We start from the raw sequence: 18,658 nt of genomic DNA, 5'->3' as shown, positions 1-18,658 counted from the left end.
GTAAAAAGTTAAATGTAGTAGAAACTGAATAACTTATTAATGAGTAATTTAATGAATACACTAAGACCCTTCCTTAAGTTGCGTGAGTTAATAATAACTTATAAATGAATCCACTAAGACCCTCCCTTCTGGGAAGACCGGGAACCCTTAGCCGGAGCAGACAGTGAGGAGTCACTCTTGGCGTCCTGCAAGGACACCCTCTTGTTGGTACTGCGCACCGAGGAAGTCTTCCTGAGGGCGGATCCAGTGGTGCTGGTGGTAGACGCAGTCTTCTGCAGCTCCTTGACTTCCTCTGCCACAGCTGCATCCTCTCCCGGCTCTATGGCCTGCGCTATGATGCAGTCTATCACAGAACGGGCCAAATTGGACACTAACACTTCATCAGCATCCTCCAATTGATCTTATAAATATGAAACAATAAAATTATTATAATTCTTGTCTCTCTTATGAGGTGCCCTTACACAAACTGTCAACTTAATTTAGACTAACACAATACAAATATATATGAAAATGGTTTAGTAAAATTCTAATTATATAGATGTCAGGCAAAATCGTAGAAGAAAATTATTAATGAACTTTTTTGTGTTTTTGCAGACTTCAGAAGACTTCACAAAATCAGAAGTATGTACATATTTTTTGTGATTGTATAAATCAAATACAACTCATTAGTGACATCTTTGGGTGAATAGCACAAGAGTACAATGTGTATGTTACTGCCATCTCTAGTTGAGTAGATTTATTATTGGCAATATATTGTACAAATTAAATATACTGACCTTGTACAGCAATGGTCAGTGTTCCCGAGTCTAATTTCTGCCCCGTCACCTCCGGATGCATCTCCAACAGGGAGGCCACGGCGGCGTCGATCAGTTGCGAATGTCGAGGACTTGCCCCCATCTCAACGAGGCTGACAACAGCGTTCTGCAGTGCCTCCTGGATCTCTTCCTGGGTGGATGAGCGCCGCACAGCTTGGGAAGCCTTGGTCTCATCAAGCGGTGACTGCTTCTTGATGACGTGGATGAAGGGACTCATTTCACCGAGTAATAACTGCGAAAATTAAAGAAATTTATCAAAAAAAGGTTTTCAAAAAGTGATGTGGAAGCTGACAATGTTTTTTAGACATATTTTTTAAATACAGTAATTACAGTGTGAAATATCTGCAATAAGTGGAATAAAACACACCACACAATAGCAATGATGAGAGGTTCACTCGCTCTTTATAAACGTCCGCACAGCAGAATAATTTCTTTAGGATATCCACTTATATATTATAATGTGCCAAAAATTCTTTCTTTAAACTAGTATATCAAACAGAAGCAGCAATCCATGTTTAAAATTGTAAATGATTAGAATAAAACTGTGATTGTATGTGTATGTGAATGTTTATGAATAAATAAATAATATCACAGAAAATAGACTCCATTTACATAGGTGATGATATGTCCCATTATGTTAGAGTTAAAGGGAAATACATTCGGGCCTCGTATAACACAGTTATATGGTTCCACAAAAACCTCGTGTAATACAAATCCGTGTTATACAAGGTTTGAAGTTCATACAAAATTAAGGTTTGCGTTCCAAAAAAAATCTTAGATAGTTTATATGAATATGTACTGTATTTTTTTAGTAAAAATATAAAAACTTACATATTTATTGAAAAAAAACTTTAATCATACATATTATATAATTTCTCTTAATCGCAATAAAGTATTTTATATTTGGATATTTGTTTAGTCTTCATTATTATTCTTTTTAGTACAGTCTTCTTTTTTTCGTATCAACAAATGTTCATATTAAGTTTATTGATGAAAAAAATAAAAATTAATGTAGTATTCATTCACCTTCGCTATCACTTCCATATGTTTTACTTTTTTTTGAGATCGGTTGTAAAATTTCATCTTCGGACGAGGGCTCTGAATTTCTTGTGGTTTTAGCCTTCAAAAATTTGTTAATAAGTGACTGTTTGCCACACTGCGGCACTATATACACTGCCGTGTCTGCTGGCCCATTCGCTACGTTTTCTCCTAAAAGCTCGATTCAGATTGATGAGCTGATGTTGGTAGAGATCAGAAGTAAGCTTTACACCAGGTTTCAAAATCTCAAAATACACAGTAACCCAATATTTTTTGTGTTTTCCTGACATTTGTTTGCCAAATCATTTTCAAAATCACCTTTTCAGTCAGTAGTCAGTAGCTATGGTGACCTCTATGGTGAGACCCAGAAACAAATTAATAAGGCTGCGGTTATATCCGGATGCCTCAGAAACTCAGTATGGAGGAACAAACACATGAGAATAGAAAGTAAAATAAAAATATACAAAACATGTTTTCGACCAATAACCACTTATGGGATTGAGGCAAGAGCCGATACTTCTAGAACAAAATCTCGACTTTGAACCATCATCTTGGAAGATGAAGACTCTCCGATCCATAACCGGAAACACATTGCGAGACCGAGTAAGAAATACCGACATCCGGAGCATGTGTAAGACAGAGGATATCGTGAGATGGGGACGACAACGGAGGCGATACTGGAATGATCATGTAAATAGAATGTCAGATGCCAGACTTCCACGTATCGCCCTTCAAGGAACCCCTGAAGGACGCAGACCCCCAGGCAGACCTCCAAAAAGGTGGAATGACAGCTGGGAGTCAACATCCCAAGAGCTACAAGCGGAGGCACAAACAGATCCTTAGGGTCTAGAAAAAGAAGAAGAAGAAGAAGTAGAACCTTTTCCCCAGTTAAATCACAGTGAAGTGCCCTTAAGGTAGTATTTTACATAAATGGCGTTTCATAAATTACCCAAAATTATTATTTTAAGATATAAATATGAATTTGTATTTGAAAAAAAAAATAATACATTTTCTTTGACGATTTCTTGAAGGACATCAGAAATGCACCGTTTGCAATGATCAGCTTTGATAATGTTTTCTTCTGTAGTGCAAGAGAGAGACAACTTCTTCAGAATCCTGTTTGCAGCTTCAGTTACATTTAGTTTTCTGCAAAAAACAAACAAATAAACCACACCAACAATTAAACGAAGTAAAGAATTTGTTTGATTTGAGAGAATGGATAGTTACAGGGCTTACGACGTGTCATGAGCTTGTTTCAGTGATCACTCTATACTACTACTACTACTACCATCATGGCATTTCCCTGCCAAAATGGGCAGAGAGTATAGAACGCTATACTCCCCTATCCTGACATACAATCCTAGCATCCGTAGGAGACGCCTAGAAATATCATTTAAAAATTTTATGAAACTTATATTTTGACCAGTCATTTTTCATTCATAATATTTTGTCAATCATGGATAGAATGGTGAATGTTACACGCGTATAAAGTGATTACTCAAACTACCATATGACAGGTTGTAAGCCCTGTAGATGCCCAGCTTGCGTATTCTCTTCATACATGTTGAGATATCAAAAAAAAAAACTGAATAGAAATAACTCTTAAGTGGAGCTGAATCCAGAATTTGTGAAAAAATATAATATTGAAAAATTTGATGCTGAATTTTAAACTGAAAGTTCTGTGAATAATAAATACAGTATTTAACTACCGTGCTGGAAGTCTCAGGTTCGATTCTCGAGGGGGGGTGGGTGAAAATACACATAAGTGATTTTATGCTTGAATGTTTATTTAATATCATCCATGACTGGTCCCTGAAGCGCAGGAGTGATAACCTTTCCTTTTTGTAAGTAACCATCAAGATAACAATTTGTTAATACGATGCAGTGCGGATAAGGGTTAGACGAAGAAGAAGAAGATGAATATGGTGTTTAAAAAGTAAAAGATCACATTGAAATGTTACCCGATGATTAAGTGCGGTAGGATGTTTGCAATCTCATCCAATAGGCATCGGTCCCTATTCACATCTGGCAATATTTCCAGTCCTGATTCATTCAAACAGTTTGCCAGAGTTGTTGCGATAAGGCTGGAATAATAAAGAAATAGAGGCTGTTAAAAACTGTATGTAAATAAAACACGTCATTCATATACTAAATGATTTTCTTGAGTTTGAATTTTGGCACTATACTGACAACTTTATAAAAAATTACGCAAGATGTCACTCCGACGGCTGTCAGGCTTATCGACATTGGAACAATACCACGAGAGTAGCGTGTTATATATTGATAGAAAGAACCTTGAAATAAGGACTTTTTTACTATAGAGAAGGGGATCAAACCTCTCAAGGTGGAGTTGGTTTCCTTATCAACAAGGAAATTGCCAACAACGTCACCGAAGTTAATAGTATATCCCCCCGAGTATCATACTTGACGCTTAAGCTATCAAATCGATACTCCTTACGAGTGGTGCAAGTTTATGCCCCAACGTCTAGCCATACCGACGAAGAAGTAGAAGCTCTTTATGAAGATATCGAAAAAGCCCTACAATACAATAAGACACATTACTGCATAGTTATGGGAGACTTTAATGCTAAGATTGGAAAGTGCTGTGGAAACGAGAAATTTATAGGACAATTTGGAACCGGACTCCGGAATAACAGAGGTCAGATGCTGGTAAACTTTCTACATGCTAACAAAATGTTTTGCATGAACACATTTTTCAAGAAAAAACCAAAACGCAAATGGACCTGGAGAAGCCCGGATGGTAACATAAAAAACGAAATTGATTTTATTATGGCCAATAAGATGAGCATAGTCACTGATGTCTCAGCGATGCAATGTTTTAGTACCGGAAGTGACCACCGTCTCGTTCGAAGTACTGTGCACTTAGACATCAAACTAGAAAGGAAAAAGCTGATAAAACAAAAAGTAATACGTCCGTTAAATGTTCAGAGCAAGCTTGAGGAAATTTTTCAGCTTGAACTACAAAATCGATTCGCAGCACTGGAAGAGATTGATGACACTGACAACGTCAATAAACTTAACGACAGAATCGTTAATAGCATTAAAGAAACTGCCAAAAAAGTCATAAAGCAGTGCAAAAAGAAAAAAGGGTCAAAACTCTCAGACAAAACGATAGCTCTCATGGACGAACGTCGTAAAAGCAGAAGCATCCAAGACTACAATACCCTGAACAAAAAAGTGAAAAAATCCATGAGATTTGACATTCGTCGTTCAAACACACAGTATATCATGGAGATTGTTGCACAAGGCCGAGGGTCAAATGCATTTAGCAGACACACCTCTATAGGACAGGCCCAACTTTCCAAACTAAAGACACACGATGGGAAGATAACAACAAATCTTAATGATATACTGAAGGAAATAGAACATTTCTATGGGTTATTGTATTCATCTACGATACCAAGTCCTATTGACAGAGCTGCGGACGACAAGAGGGCTACTCTCACAAAGCACTGGTCTGAAGACATCCCAGATATAAGTATATTCGAAATTAAATCGGCCCTAAAACAACTTAAAAACAACAAAGCCCCTGGAGAAGACGGAATTACATCTGAGCTCCTGAAAGTAGGAGGAACCCCTCTGTTGAAAGAGCTTAAAAAACTATTCAACAAGGTAATAGAACATGGAGAAACCCCGGCGACATGGAGTACGAGTATTGTGATATTGTTCCACAAAAAAGGGGATAAATCACTACTCAAAAACTACCGACCCATTTCCCTTCTTTCCCATGTATATAAAGTATTCTCCAGAATTTTAACAAATAGGCTTACGGGTCGATTTGATGAATTCCAACCTCGAGAGCAAGCCGGATTTAGGAAAGGCTTTAGTACTATCGATCATATCCACACGCTAAGACAGATCATACAGAAAACCGAAGAATATAATCAGCCACTCTGCCTTGCCTTTGTAGACTATGAAAAGGCATTTGACTCAATCGAGACATGGGCAGTACTAGATTCACTACAACGCTGCAAAATAGATTATCGGTATATAGAGATAATAAAATCTCTATACAAATCTGCAACAATGATGGTCCAGCTCCATGATAGCACCAACAATATATCTATAAACAAAGGTGTTAGACAAGGAGATGTCATATCTCCAAAACTCTTTACAAACGCCCTAGAAGATATCTTTAAACTGCTGTCCTGGACGAAACGTGGAATAAATATTAACGGAGAGTACATTTCTCACCTCCGATTTGCAGATGACATAGTGCTAATAGCCGAATCACCCGACAAGCTTCAAGACATGCTCTACGACCTTAATGAAGTATCGAATAAAATTGGTCTGAAAATGAACATGGATAAAACAAAAGCCATGATCAATAGTCATATTTCCCAGACCTTTGACCCTATTTCCATTGGAGGAACACAAATAGAGGTTGTAAACGACTATACCTATCTGGGACAAGTAATACAACTTGGGCGAAATAACTTCTCAAAAGAAATCGACAGGCGCATACAACTGGGATGGGCAGCATTTGGAAAACTAAAGTACATTTTTAAAGCGAAAATTCCGCAATGTCTAAAAACTAAGGCATTTAACCAATGCATCCTCCCTGTATTAACTTACGGCGCAGAGACGTGGAACCTAACAGCAAGTCTTACTCATAAAATAAAAGTCACCCAGCGTGCTATGGAGAGATCCATGCTCGGAATATCGCTAAAAGATAGAATCCGAAACGAGGAAATACGCAGAAGAACTCAAGTAGTGGATGCTACCCAACGAATAGGCACACTCAAGTGGCAATGGGCAGGACATATCTGTCGAAGAGACGACGGTCGATGGGGAAGAAAAGTATTGGAATGGCGCCCAAGAACTGGCAAACGAAGCATCGGCCGACCCCCTACAAGATGGACTGACGATATAAGAAGAATAGCGGGAGTGACCTGGATGCGAAAGGCGGAGGATCGAAGAAGATGGAGACTCATGCGGGAGGCCTACGTTCAACAGTGGACGGACACAGGCTGATGATGATGAATGTTGTATCGTTTGTTTTTACAGAAATGCAATTTAGTCTTTGTTTTGGTTACCAAGTACATATAAACCATTGTATGTATATAAATATCACATCATGCAGAAAATTACTGAATAACTAACCATCAAGCCGCTTCCCAGCGAGGGTAGGCACAGAAAATAAAGCCGCACATCACTCTGTCTTTGCAAACATTCTTTGCATCTTCCACGTTCATGCATCATCTCATACGTAATGGCCGACAATTCCTGACGACTCACTCCTGACTTGACTAGATTGACCAACTTGATCGTGCCAAGTTTTTCTCGTATGCAGGCATGGAACCCTAAGAAAATGAAGAGCGATGTTTTGGTCTACGTACTTAGTAGTGGGGTGATAGGAGGGCGGGGAGACCCTCTCGCTGGTGGGGGCGGAGAGGGCGGAGGTGGCGGGGGTGGCGGCGGGAGGAGTGCTGCTGTCAGTGCAGAGGGGCTTCAACTTCAAGCGGTGGATTTCAGACTTGAGATCCTGCAATGCACATCAATGTTTGCTACTTATTTTAGGATATATTTTATTTTAGGTTATAAAGGGCACTGGCACTGGCAAAAATACAATAGATATCAGAAATAAAAATAGATAAAAAGTGCTAATATAAAGTACAAATATTTAATTTTAACAGAAAAAAAACTTCTACTCAAATGCCTCTTAAGTGGAGCTTAACTTATTAAAAAAGTTCTATTGAAATGCCTGAAGAGTAATAAGTAATGGCTCAATCTGTAGTTAAATGCCTAAAGAGTTTAACATTCTGCTCAAATACCTGAAGAGTAACAAGTTATGGGTCAATCAGTAGTTAAATGTCTAGAGTCTAACATACTGTTCAAATGCCTGAAGAGTAACGAGTCATGGCTCAATCTGTATTTAAATGTCTAAAGAGTCTAATGTTCTACTCAAATACCTGAAGAGTAACGAGTTTTGGGTCAATCAGTAGTTAAATGTCTAAAGAGTTTAACATTCTGCTCAAATACCTGAAGAGTAAAGAGTTATGGGTCAATCAGTAGTTAAATATCTAAAGTGTTTAACATTCTGCTCAAATACCTGAAAAGTAACGAGTCATTGCTCAATCTGTAGTTAAATGTCTAAAGAGTGTAACGTTCTACTCAAATATCTGAAGAGTAACGAGTTATGGGTCATTCAGTAGTTAAATATCTAAAGAGTTTAACATTCTGCTCAAATACCTGAAAAGTAATGAGTTATGGGTCAATCAGTAGTTAAATGTCTACTGAGTCTAACATACTATTCAAATGCCTGAAGGGTAACACGAGTCATACCTCAATCTGGAGTTTTTGTTCCTTTCGGAGCCTCTTCAACCGAACTATATCCTGACGATACTCTTCTTCCGTTCTCCCTCCGAGCATTTCTTTGATTGTTTTTGAGGACTGAAAACAGAAAATGGAAAAATTGTAAAAATGTCATCAATTATCTCCTCGTTAAAACTGAACATTGATCTTATTTATCCATAAATATTTTGTTCACCTCCAGAGCGTAGTGGTTAGCGCATGTGGCTACTATACTGAAGGTCCTGGATTTGATTCCTAGGAGTAGTTATATAAATATAAGAGATTTAACGATAGAAATTCATATAAAATAAAAATAATAATAAACACTGAACAATATGACAATGACTAAAGCCTCCTCCCTATTGTCCATGTTCCCACTGATAAAAAAAAGAAACAGCTTCTACCCCATCTTTGTTCTTCGATATCCCAAGGGAACAACTGTTTACAGTTTCATATTTTAATATAGACTTGGCTTCACATACGGTGTTTGATAATGATGCAGAATGCATTGAAATACTTGTTGTAATAGATTGTAAGAAATAGTGTTATTTACCAAGTAAATTTTTTAATTAAAAGTATAGATATTACAATACAAAGTGACTGTGTGATCCTGAGCTGGTAGCAGGTAGCAGTGCAAGAATGATCATCTTGCTTTCATATAGTAAAATATCAAGTTGACATTGCATTGACCTGTGATGCAGTGCCCTTTGCACTGTTGGGTATCAACATTAGGATTTGTTTTAGAGAATATCAAGATGTAGCGTTGGTAGGCGTTGTTAACAGTTGCAGTAAGTTAAACAAAATAGTTATGAAGTCAGAACTTTCCCCAATTGTGTATATACCCGCATAGTCTGGTAAGCGCCATTCTAGATTTGTCTCTCCTAGGGGTCAGTCACTCACTTAGAGCTACCTAGTAACTCATATAAGAGATCTGGTCCAACAGCTAAGGGATGAAACAAGCAAAGAAACTGATCATGGGGTACTCGCGGAATTTCACCACAGAAGCTCTAAAGCTTAGCAAAAAACAAATAAGGATCGTAACCAAGACCTTGACAGGACCCTGCAGACTGAGAAAACACATGACAAAAATTGGATTACATGACTCCCCAGTATGCAGATTTTGTATAGAGGATAACAAAACGCCAATCCACATTCTCTATATTTGTGACGCACGCTCCTACCACCAAGACAGGTCGTGAGTTACATGACACACATAGGTCTTGGGAGTGAGCTGTGGTACAGAGGGAGGTCACAATAAACCTAATATGGTCGCAGTGACATAAGGGATGCAAGATCCCTTGACCTCACAAAAGTCAAAGACCTAGCAATCTTTTATCGATAATCTTCCAATACCTTACCACACGAAAGAACTGAATAAAAATTACAACATACCGTTTTGGAAATGGCTTCAGCTTGAAGAGCAGAAGCTACCCTCAGCTTCTGCGTGTGTTCCTGAAGGACAGCGCAGTATTCTCGTTCAAGTTCCACTTCTCTATGCTAAACCAAAGTCAAAGTACAATTATTCCATTTATACAATATTTAGGTATCTTGTATCCCAACAAATGGATGCGGGTATACCTTCCAGTCAGCCAGCTGCTTTTGCATGTCCACTGTGAATCCGGTTGCAGCTGCTATTTTAAATGCTTGCGTTATACTGATCAGCACAGCATCTTGTAATTGGGCTGACCGACTGGCCTCGGTTACCGCGTCCCTGTCAAGGATTGTATTAGAAAATTTCCAAAGTGTCATATTTGAGGGATGTCATAAAGCCGGTGTGGTGCCTAGACCCAGTATTCTATGAATGATGACATATAATATATATAATGAGTCTTTAGCTGATTCTTCCATTGCTGGCATTAATTAAGAGAGTTATTAAGGAAAGCAATTGTCTTAAGGACTAAATTGGAGACTGACCGGAGCATTTCGTCGTAAAGTAACACGTTACAATGTGATTACGATCAGGCAGTCAGTACACCGAGCCGAGCACTCCATCCATAGTTTCGGGTGCTCGCCGCGAGCGATGTTACGACGTGATGTAACGACAAAATGCTCCATTCAGTCTCCACCTTTAAATGTCTCGTACATATTTTTAAAAAAACGACCAAAAGTGAGGAATTTATGTAGATTTTGTATTTTTTTTTGGGATTTCAGAAGGGCCTTATATGAGGCTTATATGTATATGAGGGATCATAATTTGGGTTTATAACATTTTTATGATAATGTTAATAAATGATAATAAACTACATGTACCTACATATATGTAGATAGAATAAAATGTATTTCTTTCAATTTATGATAGCTAGTTACTGTCTTGGCAGCCATATTGAACATCTGTGATTATTTTTAATTACTTGAGTAAATGAACGTTTACTAGAGAAAATTATGATTTTTAGTGCGAGTAGATCAGTATAAAATACAGGAGGTGAGAATTCATTTAACATCTTTTATTTTGTATGACCTTTTTCGTAAAATGTTAAATGTTTTAAAATAATGAGAGCAATACTTTTGCTTCCCCTTGAGCGGTGGCAGTCCCAGTTTGTTGGTTAGGATCTGTTGACATTGGGCTCTCAACTCCGCCAGGCGTTTCTCCATGTGCTTGCAGTCAACCTTCATGTGGCGAAGATGTTGTTGATTGATGCTAAACACGAACAAGGATAAATAAATAAAACACAAATGTTAACTTCGATTCTTTTTTTTGTAATTCGACATTCGGGAAGGTTTACCAAAACTCCCGAGAGCCATATATCAAGATGACTCCACAGATACAAAGCATTATTGAAATTTAATAAAAAAAAGGTATTTACTAACTAACTAACTAACTAACCATCACGCCGCTTCTCCGCAGGGGTAGGCAGAGAGAATAGAGGCCACACCACTCTGTCCTTGCAAACATTCTTCCCCTCTTTCACGTTCACGCATCTCCTCATACATACCTGCCGATTGTTACGACTCCTAACCTGACCACTTTCAAGTATTTGGCATACCTGATCGTGCCAAGTTTTTCTCGGTCTTCCTCTGCTCTTTTTTCCACTTACGTTCGCCTCATAAATTTGTTTTACCGTTCTTACATATTCGCCGGTTGTTTCGACTCCTAACCTGACCATTTTCAAGTATTTAACATACTTAATCGAATTTACAACGCATGTAAAGTAAAAAAAAAATGTAAACATTTGTGGAGGGCACTTTCCCCAGACATTGCAATATCGTACAGTCAATGCCTGAAACTGCTGACAGTGGAAAGCATTTACCGGCCTCCTGACTTTGATCTCAGTCTTCCTGGATAATCTATGTTTAAATAATTATACTACCCCTTGTAAACTTCAACAAACATAATATCTACAACAGGACAAGGTTGTTAATCAATGGTTCCAGATTTATACATACATACATTATTAAAACATTCTTCAAACCCTTATCCGCATCCCAATGGTGCATAGGGCACTGCATAATATAAACGCAATGTTATCTTGATCTTTAACACATGAAGGAAAGGTGATCAGCCCTCTGCTTTAGGTAGCAGTCCAGGGTAATATTGAGTAAATATTAGTGTGAAAAATATTTGCTTATTTAAATAAAGCTGCAAAAATCCATCTCTATAAATAAATTTACATAAAATCCCGTTTTAAACCCTTAATATATTTAATATGTAATTATTCTTATCATACACTACTAAAATTCATTCATTTTGATAGAAATATTACATATAATCATGGTTTTTAACCCCTATATATCATGGTTTTTAACCCCTATATATCATGGTTTTTAACCCCTGCGTTGCTGTATATACGAGTAAAACATCGAATTTTGTCTAGACCCCCACCAACCCAATTATGCCGGTAACAATGAAACTCGATCAGTGGTAAAATAGAATAAAATTGGAGAAAAATAGTTGTTGCCTAATTACATAAAATGTGAAGGTCCTCACCAAAAAGTAACATTGCACAAAAATACTTTGAATGCAAATCTATTCGGTTTACTGTATTCTATCGAAATCTTAATTAAAGTTGTGACAAAACGTGACCAATCCTATGTTAAAGTAATATGAAATCATTAAATCGGACCAAAATGTAACAATTATACAAGCTAAAATTCCTGATTCCTTATAAACATTTACTATGGAAATGTAACGTTTCGTTGAGGACCTTCACAAATCGTTCAGCTAAGAAATGTAAGTACAAAACTTAAATCTGATCTATTATAGAACTCCATTCGGGTTTCCATCACAATCTTCCACTCTTGTAATCTGATGCTCAAGGCCCATCGCTTATTGCTCCTCATCCACATGTTGATTTGAAGGCCAACCAGATATGTATGATGCACATAACACGTACCTGTGTCTCAGTTTTTGCTCAAGGGCTTCGGCGTTGAGTTGGGCGATTCTGTCCTTGAGTTGTTTGATGAGGGGCGCGGGGAACAGGAGGGTGTCGGACTGCTGACAGGCGTGGCCCCCCTTCAGGACGGCCTCCAGCGCCTGCGAGGCGCAGCAGCTGGCCAACACCACCACCGTGCACTCGATGTCATTCAACAGGCCCTGCTTGGTTTGCTGGTGGCGGAAACATGAAAGATCAATTCTTTATTTTAGTGCTTTCACACAAACATCACGGTTAGATTAACGCAGAAAACGTCATAGTCTGAGCTTAACTCGAAGGATCTTCTGAGATCATTTTTTGTTCACTTTGTATAATACCATTTAAAAAATCTACTTCACGACTACTAGGAGTCATAAAGTAGAGTTTTTAAGTGGTATTACACAAAGTGAACAATGAATTATAAGGAAAGTGCCACACCACAATGCTAACAATACTTTTAAAATATAACAAATCATTGATTAAATTACAAAGCTAGCTTACTAAGTAACCATCACACCACTTCTGCAGGGGTAGGCAGAGAGAATAGAATTCCATACAACTCTGCCTGTGCAAACAATCTTTGCCTCTTCCCCATATTCATGCATCTCCTTATACATACACCCGCCCATTATTCTGACTTCTGACCTGACCACTTTCTAAGTATTTGAAATACTTGTTTATGCTAATTTTTCCTCTGCTCCTATTTCCAACTAGATTTGCCTTCTCTACTCATTCATTCCACATGTCCAAACTATCTCAAAACACCTTTCTTAATTTTATCCATAATGTTTATCTCAACCATTCCTTATTTCACCATTCAAACATCGATAATACATGGTTTTGCTGCACATTTGTGTAAAAGACATTATTTTGATTCCATTCCTTCTACTTTCATCCTTATTTCGCCTAGTACATGTTTTATTTCCATATATTAGGGCTGCTACTAAAAGTTTATTGTGTAAAGCCAGATTAGCTTTTACTGGTTTTTATTAACTCTAATAGATTTCAGTGCAACATTCACTCTGCTCCCAGCATTCACTTTCTTTTCTGTATCCTAATCAATCTGTATTCTAATTATACAAAATCACACACCTTTTCTAAAATTTCCCCACTTATACTTAGGGCGCTTGTGCTTCTACGGTCCGGCAGTCCGGTTTTGAAAAATTAAAGTGAATACGACAGTTTAGCGTGATAGAATTCACTCACCGATCAAGAGCACCGGTCTGAAGAAAGATGGACAAAAGCACAAGCTAATCCATGCCAATCATCGTTTTAAAACGCTAACTGACGTGCCGGACGGTAAAATTCTGTGTTATTTCGTGTAGTGGACAAACACCCTTAGATCTACATATATTTCTTAAAACCATGACTTTTACAAAACATCTTACCAAAAGGTCGTATAACACTTTCTGTTTCTCTTCCAACTTTCTGACTAGGACTCTTGACTCTTTCGTGTTGGATTCGACACTTTTTTTTGCCATATCTATTAGTCTTTCTTGTTCTTTAGTGTCGTTTTCTAAATCATATCTGTAAAAGAACAACTGCAGTATAAAATGGATGATCATCAAGGGACATCTGAAATATAACTATCTATTCACAATATTTTAAGTTTGTCCAAATCTGGGTTGTGTACAATTAGCAGTTATACTTTTAATTATGATATCTCAACAAAGATGAAGAAGAATATAGATGTCAGGGTATTTACAGGGCTTGCAACCTGTTATAGGCTGGTACAATTGATTCCAGTGCACCATTTACTTTGTTCCCACCACTCACTCTCCGTTGTATATATCTTACTATCCTACCTACAGACAAGACTCTTAAAATGGCTTTGCGGGTTATTCCATTAAAAAAAAAGAAAAAAAAATACCTAGACTTCCATATTCTTCTTCATCTATGTTGAAATATCAATAAAAGTGTTGATGTAAATATTGTATTTTTCTAATAACCTGTCACACTTATTTATATAGCAATTATAACCTCATTTTGCGGAATTCTATAATTTCCTCATATATCTGTGGGTCACAGCCGGGCGGGCAAACGGTAGAGTCGAGTCTCAGTCGAATGTTGTCCATTCCTTCTTCACTCTCTTCACTGTCTTCATCTTCTGAATCTGATTCACTTTCACTGTCACTCTCCGAACTATCTGCAAATAAAATATTCCACATAAGGGTCATCCCAAAGTAACGGACACATCTTAGACTATTTTTATGACTCACATGGAAATTTGAATATGTTGAAGTGATGAGCAGATGACAAAAAAAAAACATTTTGATGTGTTTTGTTAATTTATGAGAATAATGTGGTGTTAAATCTCGACACATTGTTTGCAGGAAAAGTTTAAAAGCATCATTTAGTTGGTAGAGAGCGGGAGACGCTTATAAGCGTTCAATTTCCTTACTTTTGGTAGAGTGCGAGAGATGCCAAAAAACATTATACAGATCAGATCAGGGTTTGCGGTTACTTGTGATTAGTATACTGAGGGTCAGGCGGCAGACTGTCTTGAGTATATAATAGTTAGATTAGGGGTTGATGAAAAAACCGCCCAACAGGAATGTGTTAAGATCAATGACTGTAACGAATGCTACAGAGATAACACAGTGAATCTGAGGTGTGGTTGTACAGAAAAAAAATGCAAAAAATATAGTACTTTTATATAGTACTAACTTCAATGTATTGAATATCAATATGACAAATCTCAAAATAACTTTTTTATTTATATTTTATTAAATATCGCTCACTCCTTTCAACAACGTCAAATATCAAAAAACTTGACTTTTCAAGAGATTGTTTTTAAAGTTTAATTAAATGTATTAAAAATATATACCAAGCCACTTATTAAACTTTTACTGTGCAACAGATCATTTAAGGTAAAACCTGAGTGTTTTTTCTCCACTTGAAAAATATTTAGTACCTATATTTAAAAAAAAATAATTAAACAATACCTGAAAAGGTGTTTACCTGTTTTTGCATTTTGAAGAAATTCAAAATGCAAAAACAACACTTTCTGCCCTGTAGCAGGTAAATATTAAGTTAAAAATATGCTGCTTTTGCTGGGATATAGTACATTTTCTGGGCATTCCGAAAACATGCACAACTGAAAATTGACGATTTTTGATATATATATGATGTTGTTGAAAGGAGTGAGCGATATGTAATTACAATTAAAGCTATAGCTATAGGTATATATACCTGCACTGAGTTTTCCCGTGCTGAGGGCACATTTAACAATACTTATTTATAAAACTATATGAAAGAAAATTGTTTATGACATGCAATTAAATACGACATGGCTGAATGATGCTATCTATTTCAGATCTATCCACTTCCATTATCCATTTTTCAATAGGTATTTTATATTTAGTTTCATTATTTAATGACTTTATGATTAATGGAAGCAGGTTGTACAATTTTATTGCATAATAATCTTTTTTTTTTACGAAAAGAGGTATGTGTTTAGGTATGGTAAGTTTTATTTGATGTGCATCACTAGATATATTGAATTTATTAAAAACCCATTAAGATTTGTTATACAATATTTAATTATTTGTTATGTTGAACTCACCATCGTCAAGTTTGGGCGGCTTCTGTTTCTTTTTATAAACAGTTCGGAGGAACTTGGTATACTTGGGAGCCTCTGCGGCGACTCTCTTCTGTTCCACTTCTAGATGTTTGATCTGGTCGAGATTTGATGATATCACTAACTTCAGGCCTTCTATGCTCTTCTGGAGGGCCTTCAGCTGGTCTTGCACCACTTTTAGCTGGAAATATACAAAGATATGTTTCGTTGAGTGGTGGTCCTTTGTGGCTATTTCACTAGATAGGGTAAGAATTGCAAATTGGACCCTTAACTACATACATGAATGATTTTGAAGATAAATTTGAAAAATGGGTAAAAGTTACAATGAAATAACGGACACATATATCGCTCACTCCTTTCAAGAACGTCATAAATAAAAAATCTTCAATTTTCAGTTGTGCATGTTTTTGGAATGCCCAGAAGATGTACTATATCCAGCGAAAGAGGCATATTTTTAACTTAATATTTACCCGCTACAGGGCAGAAAGTGTTGTTTTTGCATTTTGAAGAAAAGGTGTTGTTTAATTATTTTTTTTAAATTTACAATTTTTTTTCAAATGGAGGAAAAACCTTCAGGTTTTACCTAAAAAGATCTGTAGCACAATAAAAAGTTCAATAAGTGGCTTGATATTTATTTTTAATACATTCTATTTTATTTTTAAACTTTAAATACATTCTCCTGAAAAATCAAGTTTTTTGATTTATGACGTTCCTGAAAGGAGTGGGCGATATGTATTGAATAGTTTTTCAGCTGCCATCTATAGCCATAATGTGAAAGCTTCACTAAGGACTGATTAAGGTAAACATATTATTAGAATATCGTTAGAGCGTTTAACTACCATGCTGGAGGTTCTGTGTTTGATTCCCAGGGGTTTAACCCTTACCCCGATTTGCCTGTACTACAAACGGGCAGATAAAACGAGCTTTTGAAGATTTGCCCGTACCTGGTACGGACATTCTGGCGAAGAAATAGCTGAAACTGATTTTACCATATTACTTTATAAGCTTGCAGGTTGGCTCTATGTGTATGGACTGTAATGAACTATGTCACCCAATGTCAGTATTATATTATTATATCTTAAAATAAAACTTGCACTTTTTCCGAATAAAATCTTCATTAAATCATCAGCCAAATGGTTAACCCTTTACGGTCCATAAAAAAAAAAAATTCCACCAGGTCCACAATAGATTAACAGCATTACAGGGTTAAACAATACATCCAAGTTTTTTTAAAATAAAACTACACTTGTGTTAAAAAATTATTTTTATTTTGAGTGTATACAATCTTGTCTCTTATTATTACATTTTACACTAAATACGTGTGAGAAAAAATATGTTTGCTTGTATTTTAAAACTAAACTGATGAAGAAAAAAATGTCAAATGACATTCGACATTGGAGTCACCGGAATAAAGTCGATGTCGAATGACATTCCACATAGGACCGGAAAGGGTTAATATAAATGTAAGGGGTTTTTGACACTAATATTTATTTAATACTACCCTGGATTGCTACCTGAAGCACAGGACTGATATATCCTCATATATTTTGTTTAACCTGAAGTTGCTTAATTCACTATGCTATATTTTGGGTTGTTATGCCTTTGTCTTCAACACTTTTTGGCAAATTTTGCGGTCACATTCCATGCTCCAATAATATGGGCAGATCTTCTTCTTCTTCTTTTTCTTTTTAGGACTAAGTCCTGTCATTCTCCGGTCCGCTCCTGGGAGGTTGAAGACCAGCTATCCTTCCATCGTTTAGGTGGTCTTCCTGGGGGCCTGATCCCGCTTATGCTGCTGTCCGCTGCTATCCTCACCACTCGATCTGAACTCGCTCTTCTCCAGAAACGTCTTCTTTCTCTTCCCCATCGCACAACATCTTCAACATTGCAGATTTTTCTTATTTCTGAGTTTTTAACTCTGTCGCGAAGTGTTAGGCCTGCAATGGGTCATAGAGTCTTCATTTCCGATGTCCTAAGAAGGCTTTTTGTTCTCGCGGTGTCGGCTGGGCAGATACAAAGTACAATTATCTAGACACTTTGAAACTGTAAACAAAAAAGGCATTACCTCTGCTTGTTGCACCCTGACGTGGTCTCCCATCTCGTCCTCGCGCAGCTGAAAGGAGTCCAGCACGAGGTGGCGCTGCGTCAGGTACAGCAGGTGCAGCCGGAGGAACTGCGCCCGGAGCTGCACCCTCTCCCTCTCCCGGCTGAGGCCCTTCAGCCGCGCCTCCCACTCCTCCACCGACTCCCGCATCTCGTGGATTATCTGCTCTTGCTCCACAAGGAGGCTGGAATAGCCAAGGAACTTAAAAATGAGTCCTTAAAGTGGGAAAGACAACACTATCAGGTAGGTACTCCAAAGCCTTTTTTTTAGATGAAAGTGCATTTATTGTTTACTTTGCTTTTCATATACAAGGTTTATATATCAATTAGTGAACTTTTGTTTCTTCTAGCTTAGAACATGTTTTATTTGAATGTGTGTTGGGAACAAGCGGGATAATCTAGCGGGATAATTTAGTGTGAAGAAGTAGTAAAAATTGAAAGCTGATATATTGAATGAA

General features: G+C 37.1%; 1 protein-coding gene across 2 annotated transcripts in view; it reads right to left on the bottom strand.

Moving 5' to 3' along the window:
- Window positions 1-105: 105 nt before the first annotated feature.
- LOC148306164 (cilia- and flagella-associated protein 44) overlaps window positions 106-18,658 on the bottom strand; it is a 41,937-nt gene continuing 23,384 nt past the window's right edge. Inside the window, exons 24-37 of one of the 2 annotated variants that reach the window (XM_088265497.1) lie at window positions 18,163-18,385; window positions 16,083-16,278; window positions 14,498-14,663; window positions 13,906-14,044; window positions 12,500-12,711; window positions 10,672-10,806; window positions 9,747-9,879; window positions 9,561-9,665; window positions 8,160-8,267; window positions 7,214-7,359; window positions 3,815-3,937; window positions 2,861-2,999; window positions 777-1,047; window positions 106-400 (exon numbers count right to left, since the gene is read on the bottom strand). In XM_088265497.1, the coding sequence (XP_088121623.1) occupies window positions 114-400; window positions 777-1,047; window positions 2,861-2,999; window positions 3,815-3,937; window positions 7,214-7,359; window positions 8,160-8,267; window positions 9,561-9,665; window positions 9,747-9,879; window positions 10,672-10,806; window positions 12,500-12,711; window positions 13,906-14,044; window positions 14,498-14,663; window positions 16,083-16,278; window positions 18,163-18,385 (2,383 nt within the window). In that variant the 3' untranslated portion in view covers window positions 106-113. Of the gene's footprint in view, window positions 401-776; window positions 1,048-1,841; window positions 1,936-2,860; window positions 3,000-3,814; window positions 3,938-7,213; window positions 7,360-8,159; window positions 8,268-9,560; window positions 9,666-9,746; window positions 9,880-10,671; window positions 10,807-12,499; window positions 12,712-13,905; window positions 14,045-14,497; window positions 14,664-16,082; window positions 16,279-18,162; window positions 18,386-18,658 lie in introns of those variants that run through there. The other variant, XM_088265499.1, reaches the window with a different exon arrangement.

Source organism: Brachycentrus maculatus, unplaced genomic scaffold (assembly GCF_059751285.1).
Source record: "Brachycentrus maculatus isolate JH-2025_06_01 unplaced genomic scaffold, ASM5975128v1 h1tg000247l, whole genome shotgun sequence".
Taxonomy (NCBI): Eukaryota; Metazoa; Arthropoda; class Insecta; order Trichoptera; family Brachycentridae; genus Brachycentrus; species Brachycentrus maculatus.
The sequence above is the reverse complement of the archived record's forward strand: the minus strand, read 5'-3'. Positions and strand labels throughout refer to the sequence as shown.